Source organism: Mixophyes fleayi, chromosome 10 (genome assembly GCF_038048845.1).
Source record: "Mixophyes fleayi isolate aMixFle1 chromosome 10, aMixFle1.hap1, whole genome shotgun sequence".
NCBI lineage: Eukaryota > Metazoa > Chordata > Amphibia > Anura > Limnodynastidae > Mixophyes > Mixophyes fleayi.
The window spans coordinates 33,718,428-33,739,239 of NC_134411.1; the positions used below are offsets into that span (position 1 = coordinate 33,718,428).

The 20,812-nt window shown below is 40.3% G+C and overlaps 1 protein-coding gene across 1 annotated transcript in view; it reads right to left on the reverse strand.

Annotated features, from left to right (window-relative positions):
- Nucleotides 1–471: 471 nt before the first annotated feature.
- The window catches only part of LOC142104165 (uncharacterized), a 72,971-nt gene continuing 52,630 nt past the window's right edge, over nucleotides 472–20,812 (reverse strand). The window contains exons 16-20 of the mRNA XM_075188681.1: nucleotides 14,433–14,458; nucleotides 6,754–6,769; nucleotides 5,832–5,885; nucleotides 3,858–3,914; nucleotides 472–992 (exon numbers count right to left, since the gene is read on the reverse strand). Coding sequence (XP_075044782.1) covers nucleotides 3,865–3,914; nucleotides 5,832–5,885; nucleotides 6,754–6,769; nucleotides 14,433–14,458 — 146 coding nt within the window. The 3' untranslated portion in view covers nucleotides 472–992; nucleotides 3,858–3,864. The remainder of the gene's footprint in view (nucleotides 993–3,857; nucleotides 3,915–5,831; nucleotides 5,886–6,753; nucleotides 6,770–14,432; nucleotides 14,459–20,812) is intronic.

Below are 20,812 nucleotides of genomic sequence, written 5' to 3' on the forward strand. Positions count from 1 at the left end.
ATACAGTATATCACATCAATGGCCCATCTATTCTAGTATACTGTATGCCCGCCCCATTCATGTATACAGAACAGAGCATGTGGCACTCATGTACACAGTATATCACATCAATGGCCCATCTATTCCAGTATGCATTATGCCACATCCACATTTACAAAGACAATTTCAAACTAGTGTACACATGCATACAATGCTAGCAAGTCTCAGACTTTTGATGTGAAATGGAGTTTCTCCGAGGATGCATTGTCTGGAGAACAAAAATAAAATAATTGAATCAATAGAGTGGGTTTGTAAACTACGAAGAAGTAAACCAGCTTATTCCTTTCATTATAACATTCATTATAATGCTGACTCGGAATATGTGGCGCCTTATAAATAAATGATGATGATGATTATACCAATATGTAGAAATATTTTTACATTTGTGTTAGTCCTCAGGCAACATCAAAACAGAGAACACCATTCCTGGTACATTATATATCTTTATTCACTGTCGAGCAGAATGGATTATAAATATGCATAAAACAATAATGGTTCTATCGTGAGTCTCATGTTATCAGTCTTCCAGGCAAAGCTTTGTGTTTGTGTTCTAATGATATAATCATATAAATGATGCTTCTCTGTGTCAACCTACAGGATTACATGAATTAGGGCAGTGGGTAGCTCTAATGTAATTGTAGCAAACGGAATCTATATCAGACAAGAAACAGGAAACTTTCTGCACTCTGTGAAACATAAATGGGTAATAGGGGGCTTGTATTCTAGTGATGGGAGTGTAGAAGATTATAAATTGGTGTTGTGCACCTAGAACAAATGGGAGCTATTAACTATATCTCTGTGGTATCAGTCAGTCATGACGTTGGTGTGGCTGTGTGTCAGGCTGAGATGCATCCAGCTGTAACCTTTACCACACATATGAGATACAACATAGCTGATTTTACAAGTGGCTGTGGGTGGAGCGAACGCATTTTGCAGTGGAGCATCTGCAGATCCTAAAAAAAAATAAAGAACAATTGAATGAGCAAATGAAGTGATTGTTTTCAATGCATTGCTGGCCCCCAAATGTGTGTAAATGATTCAACAATGCATAATATCTAAATTTCCTTAGATTCCATTAAACTGCAAATATTTGTTTAATTTTTCAGCAGAGCGGAGTTGAGATCTGTTACGCCTGTATATAACAGTCATTTACAACACACACAAAACTGCCAAGGTGCAGTGCGAATCCTATTTAGAGACCTCACATGCTGCCCTTTGCAACATTTGCACTGGCCGATGGGAGCAGTTGTGAGGAGTGAGGTTGTTTCTTGCTAAATGTCGAATACGCCTTGTTTCTGCAGACCAAACAATATGTAGTTTTGAGGAGTGAGATTATTAGCAGTATAAAAGAGTGGATAATGTTCATTTTTAGGAGTCCTTCTTGCTTTGCAGTAGGGTGCTCGTCCATTTCCACTCTGCAGTTTGAAAACTGGGTGAGGTGAAACACTGATACAAAACTGTGATCCATTGGTGTGATATGCGTGTTTGCTTTTAAATTCAGGTGGAATACAGCTGCTGAAGTTTCATATGTCAATATCCTTGATTGTTTTAGCTTGCGGCCAGCAAGCCTGCACAAAATTGGAAGGGAAGACTTGGCAATTTCTGTGAAAAAGACCACCCAACTCATTGAAACATAGAAACATATAATTTGACTGCAGATAAGAACCACTTGTCCCATCTAGTCTGCCCATTTTTTAACCTATGAAAACCTCAAACACTATTTGATCCTTAGTTCTTTTGTAAGGATATCCTTATGTCTATCCCAAGCATGTTTAACTTGCTCTACTGTATTATCCTCTACCACCTCTGATGGGAGACTATTCCACTTATCCACTACCCTTTCTGTGAATTAATTATTCCTCACATTTCTTCTGAACCTACTGCCCTCCAGTGTCAGTGCATGTCCTCGTGTTATAATACTTCTCTTCCTTTGTAGAATGTTTCCCTCCTGTACCTGATTAAACCCCTGATATATTTGAAAGTTTCTATCATGTCCCCCCATTCCCTTCTCTGGTCCAAACTATACATATTAAGATCTTTTATTCTTTCCGGGTCGGTTTTCTACTGTAGGCCATGCACCATTTCAGTTGCCCTTCTTTGTACACTCGGGTCTATCTAGTATTGAGTCACATGTTGTATGGATTTATGTAGTTTTAAGATTTACCCAGAAGTGCACCATTCTTTGTATCTTTAGAGGAAAAGGAAGAAATCCTGTATGCTCTTACATGCTCAGCAACACCACCCATTCATACATCTCCAATCTCATCTCAAAGCACAGAGCTCGGTAACACAAACTGGAGAAACTGCAAAGGTTGCTTTATGTGCACCTATTTCCTAATTTCTCATTGCGATTCTTGATGCTTGTCTGAGCAGATGCTTTGTAGATGTTTGGTCTGTGCCAGAAATGTGTATCTTGGCAAAAGTAATAATGTTACCTAGAATTACTGGCTACTGCCATTTCCACAACCCCCTTAATAACTATATACTACCTCATCTAATATATATAAGCCTAGTGGCGTGTGTTAGTGTGTGTGTGTGTGTGTGTGTGTGTGTGTGTGGAAAAAACTATTTTCTCAGAAAGGGCTCATCCAATTGAACTGAAATTTGGTATACTGACATTATTTGACAAAAAAATTATAATAGTGAAGTCAGTTAACTTCCATCCTCCCCCCTTCCCCCCGTGGGAGGGGTAGTAAAGGCTAAATTTACCAGTTGAGGCCTCAAACTCTTGACTGTGTGGGTATTTATTTACCAGAGCCTGTGTTTGGTCATGGACAATTGTATGTCGCATTTTCACGAGTACGGAGAAGCAGTGATGTGAAAGTGCAGGTTATGAATACTGCCCTTCAAGGAAGACTGATTGAGCACAGCGATAAGGTGTTTAGCAGAAACGTTGTGTATCGAGAGGTTTTAGAACAGTAAGACGATGGAGATTAAGGATGTGGCGATGAAGATGAAGGATGAGGTGATGGAGAAGAATGATGAGGTGGTGACATGTGGACCAAACCACGTTAAAAAAGGGTGCTTACGTCGGGAAGTAACGCTCTTCCCCTGAGGAGGCCTGGCCTAGCCCCAAATGCATAACAAGAACCTTTTTAACACCTTAAGTAGCTTGATTTGACTAGAATGCATGAGTATCATGCACGGGTTAACTGGTTTATATATGAACTTACTGATAACAGTAAGGGCATATTAAAGTTGCCTATATTTCAAGTGCAACAAATTTATATAGAGTTTAAAATTTACATTGGTTTTTGTACACATATTTATGCACTGAAACTGTGCCTAGATGGCTGAAAATGTGTCGCACTGAAAGCAGCTACTAAGGCCAAATTACTTTGACCCTGGTAGTGGTAAAAAATGTATTTATCTTGTGCGATTACAAAGACTATTTGGACACCAGCTGATTTGGTAGTGTCTCCAAATATTGCTCAGTCTGCAATTATATCCAAAAGCATGAGAAATGGCTATACCATGTTCGGGATAGAATTCCCTGACCCATTCATATCCTGCTCGCTTTGCCCATCATAAGTTTAAAAAAAAAAAGGTACTATTATTATGATCCTCTAATTTGGGCACCTAACAGAAAAAACAGGCAAATGTCATCAGAAAGCAGAAAGTAATGACTATTGTGCCGTATTGACATATTTTTGCCGGTTCAGAAATTACCTCCACAGTCTCTATAATGGACCTAGAACCGTTCAGCGGTGGTGAAAACGGTCAGTGTGTTTTTAGCATAGCAATGTAGCTACCACAATCGTCAGCTGACCTGCCCCTTTCTGCAATTGCTTTTTAGATTTAAGAATCTAAACACTCACCAAGTCTCTATGGGCTCTTGTGTGGTTTTGAAGGGCAGTTGAATCTGTTGTTTAGTTCTGCAGGGAGTAAAGACAACAAGGCTAATTAGAGGGAGCAATAAAGACTTGAGATTGGAAATGCAACAAAGAAATGTGCTACAAGAAAAAGCAACATTCTCTTAAGAATGTTGTCGGATCAATGAAGCAAAGCGCATATTTTATCTAATTTTGCATTATTACAATGGGGATATCTGGACAGCACGGTGGCTCAGTGGTTAGCACTTCTGCCTCACAGCACTTAGGGTCATGAGTTCGATTCCCGACCATGGCCTTATCTGTGCGGAGTTTGTATGTTCTTCCCGTGTTTGCATGGGTTTCCTCCGGGTACTCCGGCTTCCTCCTACACTCCAAAAACATACTAGTAGGTTAATTGGCTGCTATTACATTGCCCCTAGTCTCTCTCAGTCTGTGTGTGTATATGTTAGGGGATTTAGATTTTAAGCCCCAATGGGGCAGTGAATGAGTTCTCTGTGCAGCACTGCAGAATTAGTGGCGCTATATAAATAAATATATAATATAAAAATTGCTTTCCAACTTTAAACATGGCAATTAGATTCCTTTTCTCACTTCTTATACACCTTTAGAGATATCAACTGTACCAGTCATCTGCACTGCCAAGAGTAATGTATTTGTATTATATTGCAAGTTCTGTGTGGCATTCGGAGCCTTCTTTCTTGTAATCACTATGAAGGATCATCTGTTCTGTGAATGAATTGTGCTTTATAGTGAATAGACAGCTGAATATTAATTATTAATACTGTGTGAAGGCAGCAGATGCAATGTGCAACTATCGTAGGTACATCTATTGGGTAAAAAGAGACTTGTATTTGACTTATTTGTATTTATTTGAATAAACTGATTTAATTTAGCTGTTTGATATCATTGTAATTCTCATTCTCTCCTACAGGCTTTGTTGACCATGGGAAACATACGAGCTGCAAGATTTCTGGTATGACACCTGCAGTGAATTACGTTGGGTCATGAAGAATGCTGGCAATATTAAGGCATCGATAAACTTTTTGGCTCATCACATTCCGGCTTCAATATCAGAATTGTTTTCCGTGCAGTGCCCACAAGTCTGATTCATTACGGAAAGTAAAGAAAATGAGTAACTTTTGCACATTGGCAATACCATGTTGCATTGGAGGTGGAGGCAAATTTAAAATGTGATGACACATTTATAGTTGGGGTAGGACATGTCCTAGATCAATTTTAAATATCAGTGTACAAATAAAGCTATCAAGTATTTGTGTGCTACATGAAAAACAGCCAGTATTTAACTTATGTGCAAAATAATAAACTAATATGCACCCCTTGCATTGTAACATGGTTTTCTCCTGGAGAAAACTTACAATTTTTTTTTGCCTTACATTCCTTAATGAATCTGGCCCACCTTGTTTTCCATTGTTTGTGAACCTTGAGAAGAATTTAAAAGCAACGAATGTAGAAATTTTACGATATAAGGTATTTAAAAACCTGCCCGCACGTCATTTTTTCAATATGAAATGAGCAAACTGGCCACAGAATTTCACCCAAGCCAAATTTTTGCGGAGGAACAGGACATTTCGCATAGTTGTAAAGTTCCGGTGATATAATTTTGGACTTCCCTTTTAGTGTCACCATTCTGCAGAATTTATAGCTTATAGAAAGTGCTGGGGTGACGCCTGAGTCATTTCATTCTGCCCTGCGGGGTGGTGGGGAAATTAGTAGGGAATTCTATGAAGAACAATAAAACAAATTCGGTCCAGAGAACCGTGTAAAATTCCACAACCAGATGCATAATCAGACAAATATTTTGCGTCCCTGTTTTAAAAATTTCAATCGTCTTTACATTTAATTTAAGATAATTATTTGTCTTTAAACTCCTGAGTGGGAACAGAAGAAACCTTTCCAGAATGTTTGGCGTTAGTTAGTAATTAATATTGACAAACGTACCGCTTTCCGCCAGAAAACAGAGAAGTTTTCCAAATTGTACCGTGTATATTAGTCCTGTGGATTATAAAAAAGAAAATTAGTGCATCTCTCTTATTGTATATTTCAGAACAAGTTTTAAAAAGTTGACAAAGCTTAATGAGCTACAAATAGACTTACTGGTCTGAGGTCTAGGCAGTGATTATATAAATGGTGCTATATGGAGGCTTAGAATTGGATCCAATTAGTTGACCTCTGCTAACTTGTGGGATAATGTGTGGAACAAAGTAACACCCAACAAGCGTAATTTACATTTAAAAAAAGCCAGTAATTATGTATTTGCGGCTAAATGCTGAGTATCGTATCGTAAGATCTGTGCAGTTTAACACCAGCAGTAAATGTGGCTGGTTTAAACCAGGCACATGTCACATACACTTACGCCCCACTCGTGCCCATATTTTTATCCATTTGTGTTTCATCATCGCCCGCTATTTACGCCTGCCCAATACCACCTGCAAATAAAACAGCTTCCTCCGGCATATACACATCATTTTCCCAGTCTGCTTCGGATCATAACTGAACATGCGCGACGGGCAGGAGCACGCAAATCTGCATGAGCACATATGCGCCCGCGATCTCTCTGGGCATGCACAGAGCGAATTCATGCAAACTGGCATACATCCCACACTGCGTCAACCCTACATTTCAATATAACTGTCACCAGAGCGATATACATATCTTCTATCCCCAGCAGGCCCGTCTCAATAAATGAAAATACACCCTGAACGAAGAAGACCTTAATAGCGCATTTTCCTCTGGGTGCTGGATCCTCTATGCTGCCGAGATAATAATAGTCACATAGGCTGCGGTGGTTCAAAAAATTTTTAAATGCGTATTTCAATCTTTGTACCATAATACATTGGTTGACTTAGAAAAGATGTCCTACCTTCACACTCGTAATGCTACGGAATGGAAAAGAAAAGAGACATAAGACATTGCAGACAGAAGGTCCTACTAAAAAGCAGAGTGAACAACTAATGGAAAGTTGTAAACGGGATCGCATATTGTGTATATATATATATATATATATATATATATATATATATATATATATATATATATAATTTAACTCAATAAACTTTTATTGAAAGATATGAAGGATATCTTGCAAAAGACAACCGGTATTAAGGGGGTACTGACAAAGGAGGGGGAGGAGATAGGTGAATAGCTGGGGAATATTGAAGGAAAAATACAATTGTTAATTGACACATTAACTTTATGGAGGAGACAAAGAATTGCTCACAAAATTGCCAATGGGTAATACTGTGATACTCGTTATGGCGATATGGGAGAGCAAGGCGAATGTAAACAAACCATTGGTTCCATTTAAGCAGAGAAGAGGATGTTGAGGTTGAATATTTGAAACCAATGGCTTCCACAGCATAACTCATCTGAATTTTGGATACATTTATAAATAGGAGTGAAGGGGACAGATTTTTTTTGACTATTGAGCTATTGCGGCTCAAGTTGCAATTAGTATATGTGCTGTTACATATTTATTATGCCTCTGGAGCTGTGAGGGGATAATGATGGAGAAGAGCAATTTTGGGTAGAGGTTGGAGTCTTGATTTAGGAACCTGTTTGATTCAATCAAAAACCTCTACCCAGGGGTGTTGAAGTTTCGGACAGTTTCAGAATATATATGAGTTCCAGCCTCACCGCAGTCCATCCAGCAAAACTTGGAGACAGAAGACCAAGTTTTATGGCGTTTTTCTGGTGTAAGACATAATCTACGGATAATTTTCACTAACACCTCGGAATGTTTGATACACGTAGATATTTTATACACATATTCCATTCCTCATTAGGCAGGGAGTGGTGCGAGTCAGATTCCGACTGCAATTTGTTTCTTCACCGGTAGACATAAGGATTTTTTATACCAAGATGAAATTTCACCCCCATGACTCTGGCTTACAAAAGGAGACAGATGGTTCAGAAGAGAGGGGTGCATTTCCTGTGGTTGAATCCAATGATGGATTCGTAAATATTTGTAGAAGTCCAGCATGGGAGCAAAATATATATCTTGGAGTTGGGCAAAACATAGGAAAGAATTGTTAGGTCTTGTATCGTGTTGATGCCCTGATTATGCCATGAATCCAGTCTTCGATAAAAATAATATAGAGAAACGGGAGGAGAGAAATTTGATTTTAAATGTAGATTGAATAATTTTATCGTATACGTCAAGAATACATCATAGAGTGGACTTGTTTACAGGTCTGTGTTTCTTATCTGCCGAAAGAAGGTGTCACGATCTGCCTGCAGCATACTGCTTTGCCTGGCAGCTCCTGCCTCCTGGACTATCAGACTTTATCATTTGTGTTCATTTTATTTGTTAGCAGCAGTACCTCTGATCACCAGAGGTGCTGCTATTGTGACTGTTGTGCTCTTAGTACCTTAGGAGTTAACACTGCTTCACTCATTATCTCATGCGCCTGGGTGTGTTCCATTTATACCTGTCTCTCCCAGCATTCAGGGCTGGTTATTGTTGTCATATCCTGATGTCACATCCTGTTATTACTTGTTCCTGCCTTCTGATATGCTTCTGGTTACTTGCTGCTTGGGATTTGTTCATATTACCTCCTGCTTCCTGCATCAGCTTTGCACATGGTATTTACTACAGACTTGATTACCTGCTATTTGTACATTTCTGCAAATAAACACAGAGTGTTTTCACCATATTCGTGGCGCCTAGCTGTATTCCTGTATGTAACCGTGACAGGAGGTCACCCAGGGGGACAGGGTTAAATTGTGCTTTTCAATATCAACCCATGGCTTGTGAGGAGCTAGCCAATCCTTAAGTTGAACCCAAAGACTACCCTTTTAATAAGTCTCTAGCTTAGGAGTGGCCCCTTTTAGTTTCGATCTAAAGAGATGTTCCTGGGCAAGTCTCGGACATTTACCTCTCCAGACAAAATTTAGTAATACTGTTTATAATTTATTGATTGATTTATGGGAGAAGCATCATCATTACTGTGGCTATTCATCCTAGCCATGAAACATTGATGATGGTCCATGATTTGTTTAAACAGTCAAACTTTGAACAGCGGTAAATAATTACAGTTTATAGTGTTTGAAGGAATATATATCCCCAAGCATTTCAAAGATGTAGATCACCAGTGGTATTTATATGCAGATTTTAAGGGATCCTTGAATACGTTCGGGCACTGGGATTCAGATTTAGAGGTGTACAGCTTATAGTAGGAAGCTGGGGCAAATATAAGCGGAGATAGAGGACAACCCTCTCTAGTTCAATTTCAAATTCCAAAAATTTGAGGAAAGGACCCCATTGCTAAAGATCCGTGCTGAGAGATTTTCACATAATGTATGGATTGCCTGGAAAAACAAGCCTTTAAAGCTAATTCTGGCAAGAACCCTAGGCAAGAAGTCCCAATGGAGCATTGTCAAACATCTTCTTCGCATCTAGAGAAAGCAATACTAGAGGCTGAGAGCTAGTAATTTGATTTGCTATTCTATAATATTGTATTATTAGGTGCCTGACAGAATAAGACCCACCTCATCCAGATTAATCAGTTGAGGAAGGATGGGGTTGACTCTAATAGCTAGTTTTGGCAGTTTGTAGGGTCTTTACCAGGCTTGGGTATCGTAATGATTTCCTTAGGAAAATGGCTATCTCTTGTAGCTTTGTTAAATAGCACGTTCAAAATTGGGATCAGCTCGGCCTGGTATGTTATGTAAATGCCATTGGTAAAACTCTCTGAACAGGGGGCTTTATTTCTTTTCATAGACTTTAAGACACTTTTAATTTCCTCATCCTTCCAGGTGTAGCAGAGAGTCACCACTTCTTCTGAGGGTAAGGAATTGGAGGTTAAGTAATTCTAGGAAGGAATTAATGAAATCTGTTGTAGGTTGGAATGTTGATTGGTCGATTTTGAGGTTGTAGATTTGTTCATAATATAGTGCAAATTAGTTTGCAATATCTAAGGATTTCAAAATATGGGTCAAGGGTTTGAGTATGACTATTGGCCAAGGATTTAAAACGATTAACTGCATTCTAAGTTTACAAGCCAAGAGTTTATATGCCCTGTTTCCCAAAGTATTGAATTACTTTTTCTGTTGATCTTCTAATTGTGCTGTCCAAGATTAGTAAGAAAATTGAATTGTATTGTTTATTTTTTTAATTCTAACTAGTGCCCAAATTGCCACACCTCTCAAAACAGGTTTCTGAGGACCTGCATAACCGGTCAATCTCTAAAAGGAGTCTCTGAGATGCAGAAAGAATAAAGGTGAGCCAAGCATGCATGATATGACATTCTCATAGGTGGGGATTAAAAACAATCTGGGGGTAAATGTATCAAGCTGAGAGTTTTCCGGCGGGTTTGAAAAGTGGAGATGTTGCCTATAGCAACCAATCAGATTCTAGCTGTCATTTTGTAGAATGTACTAAATAAATAATAGCTAGAATCTGATTGATTTGGTTTTTCAAACCCGCCAGAAAACTCTCAGCTTCATACATTTACCCCCTGGTGTCTGTTGCTTTTCATTCTTTGCAGATATGGCTAATAGACTTTGAAGAAAAAAGTCAGGCCCTTTTCCAGAGACACAATTGTAGTAAAAGTTCCATTCTTATGGATTATGAGTTTTGACGGAAATCCACATCTGTATTGAATGTTTGCTGCTCTTAGGGCTGTGCTGATGGGGCGGAATAGTCCATGTTTAGCAAGAATTGTTGGGTTGTAGAGATGTCCGGGATTAGCTGAAGGTCACCAAAGGCTTCGGAGGTGTATGAAGATGGTAAGGGTGCTTTAAGGTTCTGCTCCTTAATGTGAAAGCAGTGCACTCTAAAAAGTAGCTCTAGGAGAGGCACTTGCTTGGATTTGGATAATCTATGGATCCTATCAATGCAGAGGTTGTTTGAGGCAGCTGAGGGAAGCTGATTGTGGAATAAAGCAGTAACATAACTGTAGAGGTTTGCGTTCGATACAAAATCAGAAAGGCCTCTTATTTTAATGTTATTGTGACTGGATCTGTCTTCCAAATCGGTAAGGAGGAAACTACTGGAAGGTTGAAACTACTCGAAGGTATATTAAGGGATAGTATTCAGGATTATTTGGTGCACAATAAGATTATTAGTGGTAATCAGCATGGATTTGTGAGGGATAGGTCATGTCAAACTAATATTATTTGTTTCTACGAGGAAGTTAGTGGGAACTTAGACCAGGGCAGCACAGTAGATGTGGTCTGCTTAGATTTTGCAAAGGCCTTTGATACATTGTTACACAAGAGGTTGGTTTACAAAATAAGGAAAGTGGGTCTAGGAAACAACATTTGTACTTGGATCTAAAACTGGTTAGAGGATAGGGAACAGAGAGTTGTGATAAATGGAACATTTTGTTATTGGTCAAAAGTTTAAAGTGGAGTACCTCAAGGTTCTGTGCTGGGGCTACTCCTTTTTAATATATTTATTAATGACCTTGGTGATGGTTTAGAGAGTAACGTTTCCATTTTTGCTGATGACACTAAACTCTGTTAGGTAATAAAATCAGAGCACGATGTAGCTTCTCTACAAAGGGACTGAAATAAAGTGGAAGATTGGGTGGCCAAATGGAATATGAGGTTTAACATAGATAAATGTAAGGTTATGCATTTAGGGCTCTAAAACAAGCATCTAATCTTTAAATTAAATGGGATTAATTTAGGGAAATCTATAATGGAAAAGAATTTGGGAGTGCTTGTAGACAGTAGACTTAGCAATAGTGCTCAATGTCAAGCAGCAGCTGCAACGGCAAATAAAGTATTGGCATGTGTAAAAAAAGGTATAGATGCAAGGGAAGACACTGTAATTTTGCCACTATATAAATCATTGGTCAGACCTCATCTTGAATATGGAGTACAGTTCTGGGCAGCACTCTACAAGAAAGATATTTTGGAACTAGAAAGTGTTCAGAGAAGGGTGACAAAATTGATAAAGGGTATGGAGTCATTAAGTTATGAGGAAAGGTTAGCCAGTTTAGGCATGTTTACTTTAGAAATGAGACGTCTAAGAGGAGATATGATTACTATGTACAAATACATTAAGGGTCAATACAGAGAACTTTCATGGGAACTTTTTACCCCAAGGACTATACACAGAACACACGGTCACCCCCTAAGGTTAGAGGAGAGGAAGTTTCACAACTAGCAAAGGAATGGGTTCTTTACAGTAAGGGCAGTCAAGATATTGAATTCACTGCCAGGGAAGGTTGCAATGGCAGATTTAATAGATATGCTTAAGAAAGGGTTAGAGAAATTTTTAGCGTAAAAGTGTATCCAGGGATACGACTGTTAATGAAGGATAATAGTGGATATAGGGTAAAAATAGGACTGCAATATTGGGTCTGGAGGTATTTTTCCCGATTGAAACGATAGGTGGTTGCATAATCTGGATCAATTTCAAATATAAGTGAGGGATCGCAGGAGATACAGAATAGGTTGAACTTGATAGACTGGTGTCTTTTTTTTTTCAACCTCATCAACTATGTATAGTACTGTCTATCTTGATCGCAGACAATTTTTCTTGGAGTAGATCATGCACAGATATTATGGGATAAAACTACTTCTTACATCTTGGTTGGTCCGTATGTGACCCAAAATCCGTCAGTTCAGTTTTTGTTTCTTTAACCATTGTTCTAAACTTATATTGGTTTTGAGAGTTGTTGACAAGGACAGAATAGATCAAAGTGTAACAGGATCATCAATTTCAATCAGTTGTGCAACATCCTGAATGGGAGAAGAAACCAAGAAGAGACCAATCTGGGTGGTGATACCTGTGTTAACTGCTGTGCTGTTTTGGAACGTGCATTAACCTGTATTTGGTGAGAAATTGATGAGGGGTAATTGTTGCCAAAATAGTTCACTTGGGGAGCCAGTTTGGTTGGTTATATCATATCGGTATGAAATAGTGTTTCCATTCAAGAAGTACAACAACACTCAACAGGATCCCTGAGAGTCTTTGGAAATTTCCAGCTTACAATCAGAGTTTTTATGACATTGAGCTGAGGTATGTCAGTAGTAGGTCAGTTAACTATACATATCTGAATGAGGCGCATATATTGCCAGTGGAACATTGCGTAACATATTGCATTTTGTTAATAATAGGATTTGCAGCAGTTAGCTGGAACAATCACAAGGTGGCAGTGGAGTGTCACATTCAGCAACTTGTATAATCTGCCGGGAGACACCTGCTGTTGAACTATGTTGTATAAAATCAGAAGAGTCAGTGGTAATAGACTGACAGTCCAGACAGTGAGTGTATATATATATTGATTTGATATGATTGAGATATGTAATGCAGGACAATTGTCAGCCTTGCATGTGGTTACATACCCAGCAGAGCTTGCAGATCTCAGAGCATTAATGATAGACTGCACATTCACGTGATCAGAGGATGTACTCACTAAGGCTTTCAGTGGTCTTTGGAAATAGCGGGTGGTGGATGCACTAAGGGCAATGGAAATGGTCTTTAGAGGTCCAAGGACTCCAGAATGTAGATGGACAGTGCTGCTTAACTGAGGAAAGGAGATCAGGGTCTCTGATGGGAAATACAGCACAGTGTCGCTCCTCCAAGGGTCCCAATGTAGCAGGTCGTGTTTGGGGTACAATCTGCACAAGTGGCAGGCTATTGCTGTGCAGTGGTTGCGTTCTGTTCCTGTCTACCAGCGAGTTTGACAGTCTGGTGATGTTCAGGAGAGAGTTCCTGATGCTCCTCAACTCGAGGCCTCAGCTTCAGAGACCTAGTGACGGTCACACGTAGCAGTACCTGGCTTTCAGCTCCCCATGTCTCCAACCCATTGATACAGGTGTCAATATATTCCTGGGGGTCTTCCCCGTGTAGATGTTGGTAAGGTTGCTTAGTTTGTAGAAAGGGAGTCCCCCATGTGTCTCGGATTTTATATTGGCTGAACGCAGCCCACTGCAAAAGTGTCCGTTCAGAATGACTGCTAGACCACACCCCACATTATAAATATTTATAACAGCCTCAATTGATAATAATTAGAAATAATTTTCATAAATGTAAAGGCTGTCTCTTGACTGAAAAGCTGTATTTACACTTACTGGTCTATCTAGTTTATTAAGAGCGTGTTCTAGAGTGAAAAGTAGGGCAGCTCACAGTGATACGTCTGCCTGCCTCCCAAAGTGAAAATATGGATCTTTCCATGGTGTCCTGACGTGACAGGGGCCTGGTAATGCCAAACTACACTCCTGAGGACACCGTTATTCTCAATGATCTTGAGAGACTTCAATTTAAACATGTGTGAATGTGGCAAAATATATTCTACTATTAGATCAACTATTTATTTTATAATTAATGACTCTTTAAAGAATAACCTCAAACTAAATAGATTTTTTTCCCCCTGAAATTCTCCAATATGTCCTACAGGCAAGAGAAAAAAATATCTTTTTACTTGCACTGACCAATATTTAACCAAGAGTTCCATTATGATGTCACTTATTACATCAATATTACATTACCTGTATTGTGGAGAACGTCACTGAGATACGGAACCAGACTTTCACTTAAAATGATAATCGTTCTTTGTGTGAAATTTTGTAGTGAATAATAATTACCTGTTTCTTAACTTCTTTTGATTTACCTGTGGATAAAAAATAGATTAGTTATAATTTCCTAAGAGAAAATCGGAGAGTCATCAGAAATGAACTAAACTGTGTTTTACCATATCATGCTTAGAATAATGATTGTAGATTATTCCTGAAGATAGATGGCCTGAGTCACTAAGGAGAGCAAATCATAAACAAAGGAGTAACTTTGCAAAACCATGTTGCATTTGAGGCAGGCAAAATTTAAAATGTGGGGACACATTTATAGTTGTGTTATGAGCCGCAGCTCCCTGACGGGCCGCCGCGGCTCACTTCCGGGTCACTCAGACGTCCCGGCTGTCTCCTTGACGACCGGGACGTCACTTCCGCCCTCCGCGTCCCGGTTGACTGGGCAACAACCGGGACGCTCTGCTCTACTGCCGCAGCGCCCGGCCAGCTGTCCTACAGTCGGGCGCATGCACGCAGACGAAATTTAACTAAATTATAACTTTAGGCTACTGTCAGAAACTATTGTGGGAGGCAGGATAGGAATATACATGGACACATGTCCAAGAGCTACCACTGTTTATTCAGGCTAGTTAGTCTGTTTAATATGATTGGCTGATTGTATTGGGAGGAGTCTCGCTGCACACTGCTCTGATTGGCTCCTCTCACTACTTAAGGCAGTAAGGACAGAGCCTCACTGCCAGTTATAGCTCCCAGTGTACCTAGGCTCCTGTTCCTTGTTCCCTGCTCCTGTGCTGTACTCTAGTTTGGATTTCCCGTGTATGACCCCTGGCTTGTCTCTGGACCTTGTTGTATTGCCTGTGACCCCTGACCTCGGCTCGTTATCTGGTATCGCTGTCTGCTGCCGGCCCTTGACCTTTGCTTGGATCTCACGCTGCTGTGTACTACTTCACGCTACCCCTGGGTTCTCCCCAGTCAGTGCACATTTCACGACCCTCCGTTCGTCTGCAGCCAAGTCTGTCCCCACGACTAGGGGCTCCAGTGAGCCGATCAGATTGATCTGAGAGGAGCATATCATTTGATCTGGATCAGAGAAGGGGATGAGTGGAAGACGGCTTTCAACACCCATTCGGACCATTATGATTATCGGGTCATGCCCTTTGGCCTATGTAATGCCCCCGCGGTGTTTCAAGATTTTATTAATGATGTCTTACGAGAAATTCTGGGAAAGTTCGTTGTGGTCTACCTTGACGACATTTTGATCTATTCCAAGTCACTGGAGCAGCACCGTATACAAGTAAAAAAGGTTCTCCTCAAACTGCGCCAACACTGCCTCTTTGCCAAACTCGAGAAATGCGAGTTCGATGTCACCCAGGTCACGTTCCTCGGATATGTCATCTCTCCTCATGGCTTCTCTATGGACCCCAGTAAGGTCCAGGCAATTCTTGATTGGGTCCAGCCTAGCAATCTAAAGGCCATTCAGAGGTTTTTAGGATTTGCTAATTACTATAGACGATTCATCCAGTCATTTTCAGTGTTAGTGGCTCCCATTACTGCCCTTACCCGAAAAGGGGCCGATACTGTTAACTGGTCTTCCGCTGCTGTGACATCCTTCCAGGCTCTCAAAGATGCTTTTGTCTCTGCACCCGTCTTCAGACATCCCAATCCGGATCTACCATTTGTTATCGAAGTGGACGCCTCTGACGTCGGGGCCGGTGCCATCCTTTCTCAGAAGGATCTTAATGATCACAGGCTGCACCCCTGTGCATTCTTTTCTAAGAAATTTTCTTCTGCTGAGACTCACTACGATGTGGGTAATCGGGAATTGTTAGCAGTCAAGTGGGCATTTGAAGAATGGCGACACTGGCTAGAAGGAGCTAACCATGTCATCACGGTATATACCCACCATAAAAATTTGCAGTATATTCAATCTGCCAAGATTGTGAATTCCCGACAAGCTCGGTGGGTCCTTTTCTTCTCCCGTTTCAAATTCACTATTACGTTCCGGCCAGGATCCAAAAACACGAAAGCAGATGCCTTATCTCGTAGCTTCGTTGCCTCGCATCCTCCTTCCACAGAACCCACTTTTATTATTCCCGCGTCCAAGATAATTCTTGGTCTGACTCAGGATCTCAGTACAATTCTCCATGACCTTCAGCATTTGGCGCCTCCGGCTACGCCCAAGGGTAAATTATTCGTACCCGACCATTTGAGAAGAACGGTTCTGGTGGAATGCCATGATAATAAGACTTTGGGTCATCCTGGAGTATCCAAAACGATGGAACTTTTGTCTCATTCAGTCTGGTGGCCCTCGTTATCCGCAGACACCAAGGAATTTGTCTTATCCTGTGAATCCTGTGCCAGGAATAAATCCTCCCGCAAACTTCCTGCAGGTCTTCTTTTGCCTCTGTCTGTTCCAGTAAGACCCTGAACACACATAACCATAGACTTCATCGTGGAACTGCCTTGATCATCCAGCTTTAACACCATCTGGGTGATAGTAGACAGATTTAGTAAGATGGCTCACTTCGTTCCTCTTGCGGGATTACCATGTGCCAAAACATTGGCTTCCCTATTCATTCAGCATGTTTTCAAGCTCCATGGACTTCCCGTTAACTTTGTTTCAGACCGTGGCTCCCAATTTGTCGCCACTTTCTGAAGGGCGTTCTGTACCCAATTGGGGATCAAAATTTGTCTGTCTTCTGGGTATCACCCACAGTCCAACGAACAAACAGAAAGGGTCAACCAATCCCTTGAGCAATACCTCCGGTTATATGTAACCAAATGCCATGCTCTGCTTCCATGGGCAGAGTTTGCCTACAACAACTCATGCCATTCTTCTACTCTGATGTCCCCATTCTTCTGCAACCTTGGATTTCATCCTCGGTCCAATTCTCTGTCTACTTCGGAATCTCCGAACCAATCTAAGTCTCGTTCTCCTATTTCTCATCTCTTCCGGATATGGAGGAAAGTTCACATTGCCCTCAAACAAGCTTCATTTAAATCTAAGCATTATGCTGATCGATACCGCCGACCATGTCCTTTCAAAGTTGGGGATAGGGTGTGGCTGTCGACACGCAATATTAAACTCAAGCAACCTTGTAAGAAGTTAGGTCCCAGGTTCATTGGGCCCTTTATTGGACAGGTTAACCCTGTGGCGTTTAGGTTAAAACTTCCTTCTTCGCTCAAGATCCCTAATACATTTCATTGCTCCTTGTTAAAAGCGGTCACATGGTTGCATAAATTCAGGCCACACCGAGTTCACAGACCCGGTCCCGTTTCAGTTAAAGGACATCAAAAGTTCATTGTCGAGAAAATCCTGGACTACAAAAAAAAGTGCAAAGCCAAATCCACTTTTTGGTCCACTGGAAGGGCTATGGCCCGGAGGAACGGTCTTGGGTACCACGAAAACATCTCCATGCTAATAAACTAATTAAGGACTTTTTTAAAAGGTACCCTGGGAAACCTGGTGGTCGGGGTGCCTTGACCCCACCTCAAGGGGGGGGTGCTGTTACGAGCCGATCCCCCATAGGAGCGGGTTTCTTCTTCGTGGCCAAAAAGGATGGGAGTCTTCGACCATGCATCGACAAAAAATATTTTACAGCTATAATTTCCTAAAAAGAAAACAGAGTATTCAGGAATTAGCTAAACTGTGTTTTACAAAGTCATGCTTAGAATAATGATTGTAGATTATTCCTGAAGATATTTGTGGTGATAATTCTAACTAAACAAAGCTAGACTGTGTTACAGAATTACCCAAATCATGTATTTGACACATAAAGAAGAAATCAATTTAATTTTGAAGTTAAGCTGTACAGACATACTGAAATATAGCCATTTGGGCAAACTGCCTTTACATCAATGTGTGGGGGCCACAGAACAAGTCTGATAGCCGAGGATGATCTGATTGTAACAGATCATTATGAGATATGCTCACAAATCTGTTCCGCATATAACTACAGTCACCCTGCGTCTGCCGATCCCTCTAACTCTCATATAATGTAGTAGACATCAGTGCTAGGATATATGGGTGATTTTTATTTTTTTCTCGCACAATCTCAAAATATTAATCCAATGAAAGAGATAACTCATCTTGTAATGCATTGTTTCCTATATGCTCTTCTACATAACCGAATGCTTTATCTCCTTCAATCTCACATTGCCATAGTTTTATCGCCTATCATGAACTCCAGACAATTAATTTGCTCCATAGTTAGTAATGAGATGAGCGATTCGCTCATTCTGGCGATATTATGCGATTCAGGGCAGGAAATGCTTATTGAACTAGAGAACACAGGAAGATTGTTTTTCCTTTGGATTATTCATTTCATGACATTGCATAAATCACAAAACTCAGTCTTACTTGTCATATATGGCAAACTCAGACTTTTTGTTACCGGTATGGGTACCTTTGTCTTCCTTTGTCCTCTCTTCATCGGTTTCACCGTCTTTCCCCATCCCTTTATCGTCGTCCCCCTTTCATAACATAGCAAAGTAAAAAAAAATGCAATGGTAAAAAAAAGTCAGGTTGAAGCATTGTCCTCTGCACAATTTGTTCTAACCACATTATAAACTTTAGGTTTTCCTTATTTCTCTAAAGGAATTGTTCATTTGTGGACAACCTTCTCTCTTTAATTGAGGCTTAACATGCAACACTGCAGTGGGAATCCATCCCTTAGAATCTCAGCTCTACATTATAGCTGCTTCTGTACTGTAATGAATGGTAGGAAGGAGAGAGCACTGAAGGATGAAACTGGTCTTAACGATAAAATAAGATAGGAGGGGAATGTGCGTAGCTCCCAACATTTTAAAACACAATAGACCTGATTCATCAAGACACGTATACTGAGTGCTATGTACGTTTGGTTCAGAACACACGTAATTCAGGTCTGTGCATACAAGGAACAGGTCTACAGATACATGTACAGATTAATACGGGTCTAGGTCTGCTCTGCTCTACTACACCACACACTGCACGATGCCTATGTGGAATATAAATTCGTAAAAGAATGTGCAGTAAAATAAAACTACTGAATTAATGTCACCTGGTAATAATGTAGGCATTAATGACAAAATTGTAAAAATATTTTATTTTAATTTTTTCCCCTATGAAATACATTTATTAGATTGATATTAATGTCTACCATACATAAAATACTTTTTTTTACAGCTGGTCCTGATTCCAAACACACGTTTTAGCATGCATACACAGCCGTCATCACTAGTAAGCGACACTTAGACTAGCCCTGCAGCTGGAGCAGGAGATACAGCTAAAAAAACAAGTACTTTTAATATGCTCATAGCTTGGACTGGACACTGCTGTGTTCACTCGCTATTGTCATGCCCTTACTGTACATTGACTATGGCCAAAACTCTCTTTCCTACCCCGTTCTCTCTCTGAAATCGTAGTCTGTAGTACGTGTCCTTTGTGCTCAAACGCAAATTAAATGTGACTGCGTCCTATGGCGTATGAGCCGGTTTTGGCAATGCGCAGAGTGATTTTGCGGATAATACATACAAAGTCTCTATTTATGTCCCTTGATGAATCCGACCCAATATCAGCATACCTTCTGATTCTAGGGCTTTGTCCTGCTCTCCCACCCTGGGACATGTTAGTCCCACAAGCATAAGGAGAATTTCAGCAGTATGTGAGAACCCACCACCGCCGGTGTCACCTAATCTCCTTCTCTCCTCGTTGACTACAAGAAGAGGAGGTGGAAAGCATACTGTGATGGATGCCGACACAGAATCTAATGAGATAGAACTGTGGCTCTGAGGTTAAACATTAACTGGTTGTTAACCCAAAACCTGGAATCGTTAGAGCACCAATAGGAGGCGGATGTGGAAGTTCTCCTGATCTGCAGTGGTCTGTGGCATGGAAACTCCACATTTCTTGCAGGGAGGAGCCAGCTAAAAGTGTCTAGAATTATCTTTTTAATTGCACTGAACTAAGAGTTCCATTATGATGTCATGTCGTTAACCATGTCAATATTATTACCTTTTTCTTTTCTCCTTTTGATTTACCTGTTGACAAAAAATATTTTACAGCTATAATTTCCTAAGAAGAAAACAGAGTAATCAGGAATGAGCTAATCTGTGTTTTACAAAGTCATGCTTAGAATAATGATTGTAGATTATTCCTGAAGATATGTGTGGTGATAATTCTAACTAGACAAAGCTAGACTGTATTACAGAATTACCCAAATCATGTATTTGACACATAAAGAAGAAATCAATTTAATATTGAAGTTAAGCTGTACAGACATACTGAAGTATAGCCATTTGGGCAAACTGCCTTTACATCAATGTGTAGGGGCCACAGAACAAGTCTGATAGCCGAGGATGATCTGATTGTAACAGATCATTATGGGATATACTCACAAATCTGTTCCGCATATAACTACAGTCACCCTGCGTCTGCCGATCCCTCTAACTCTCATATA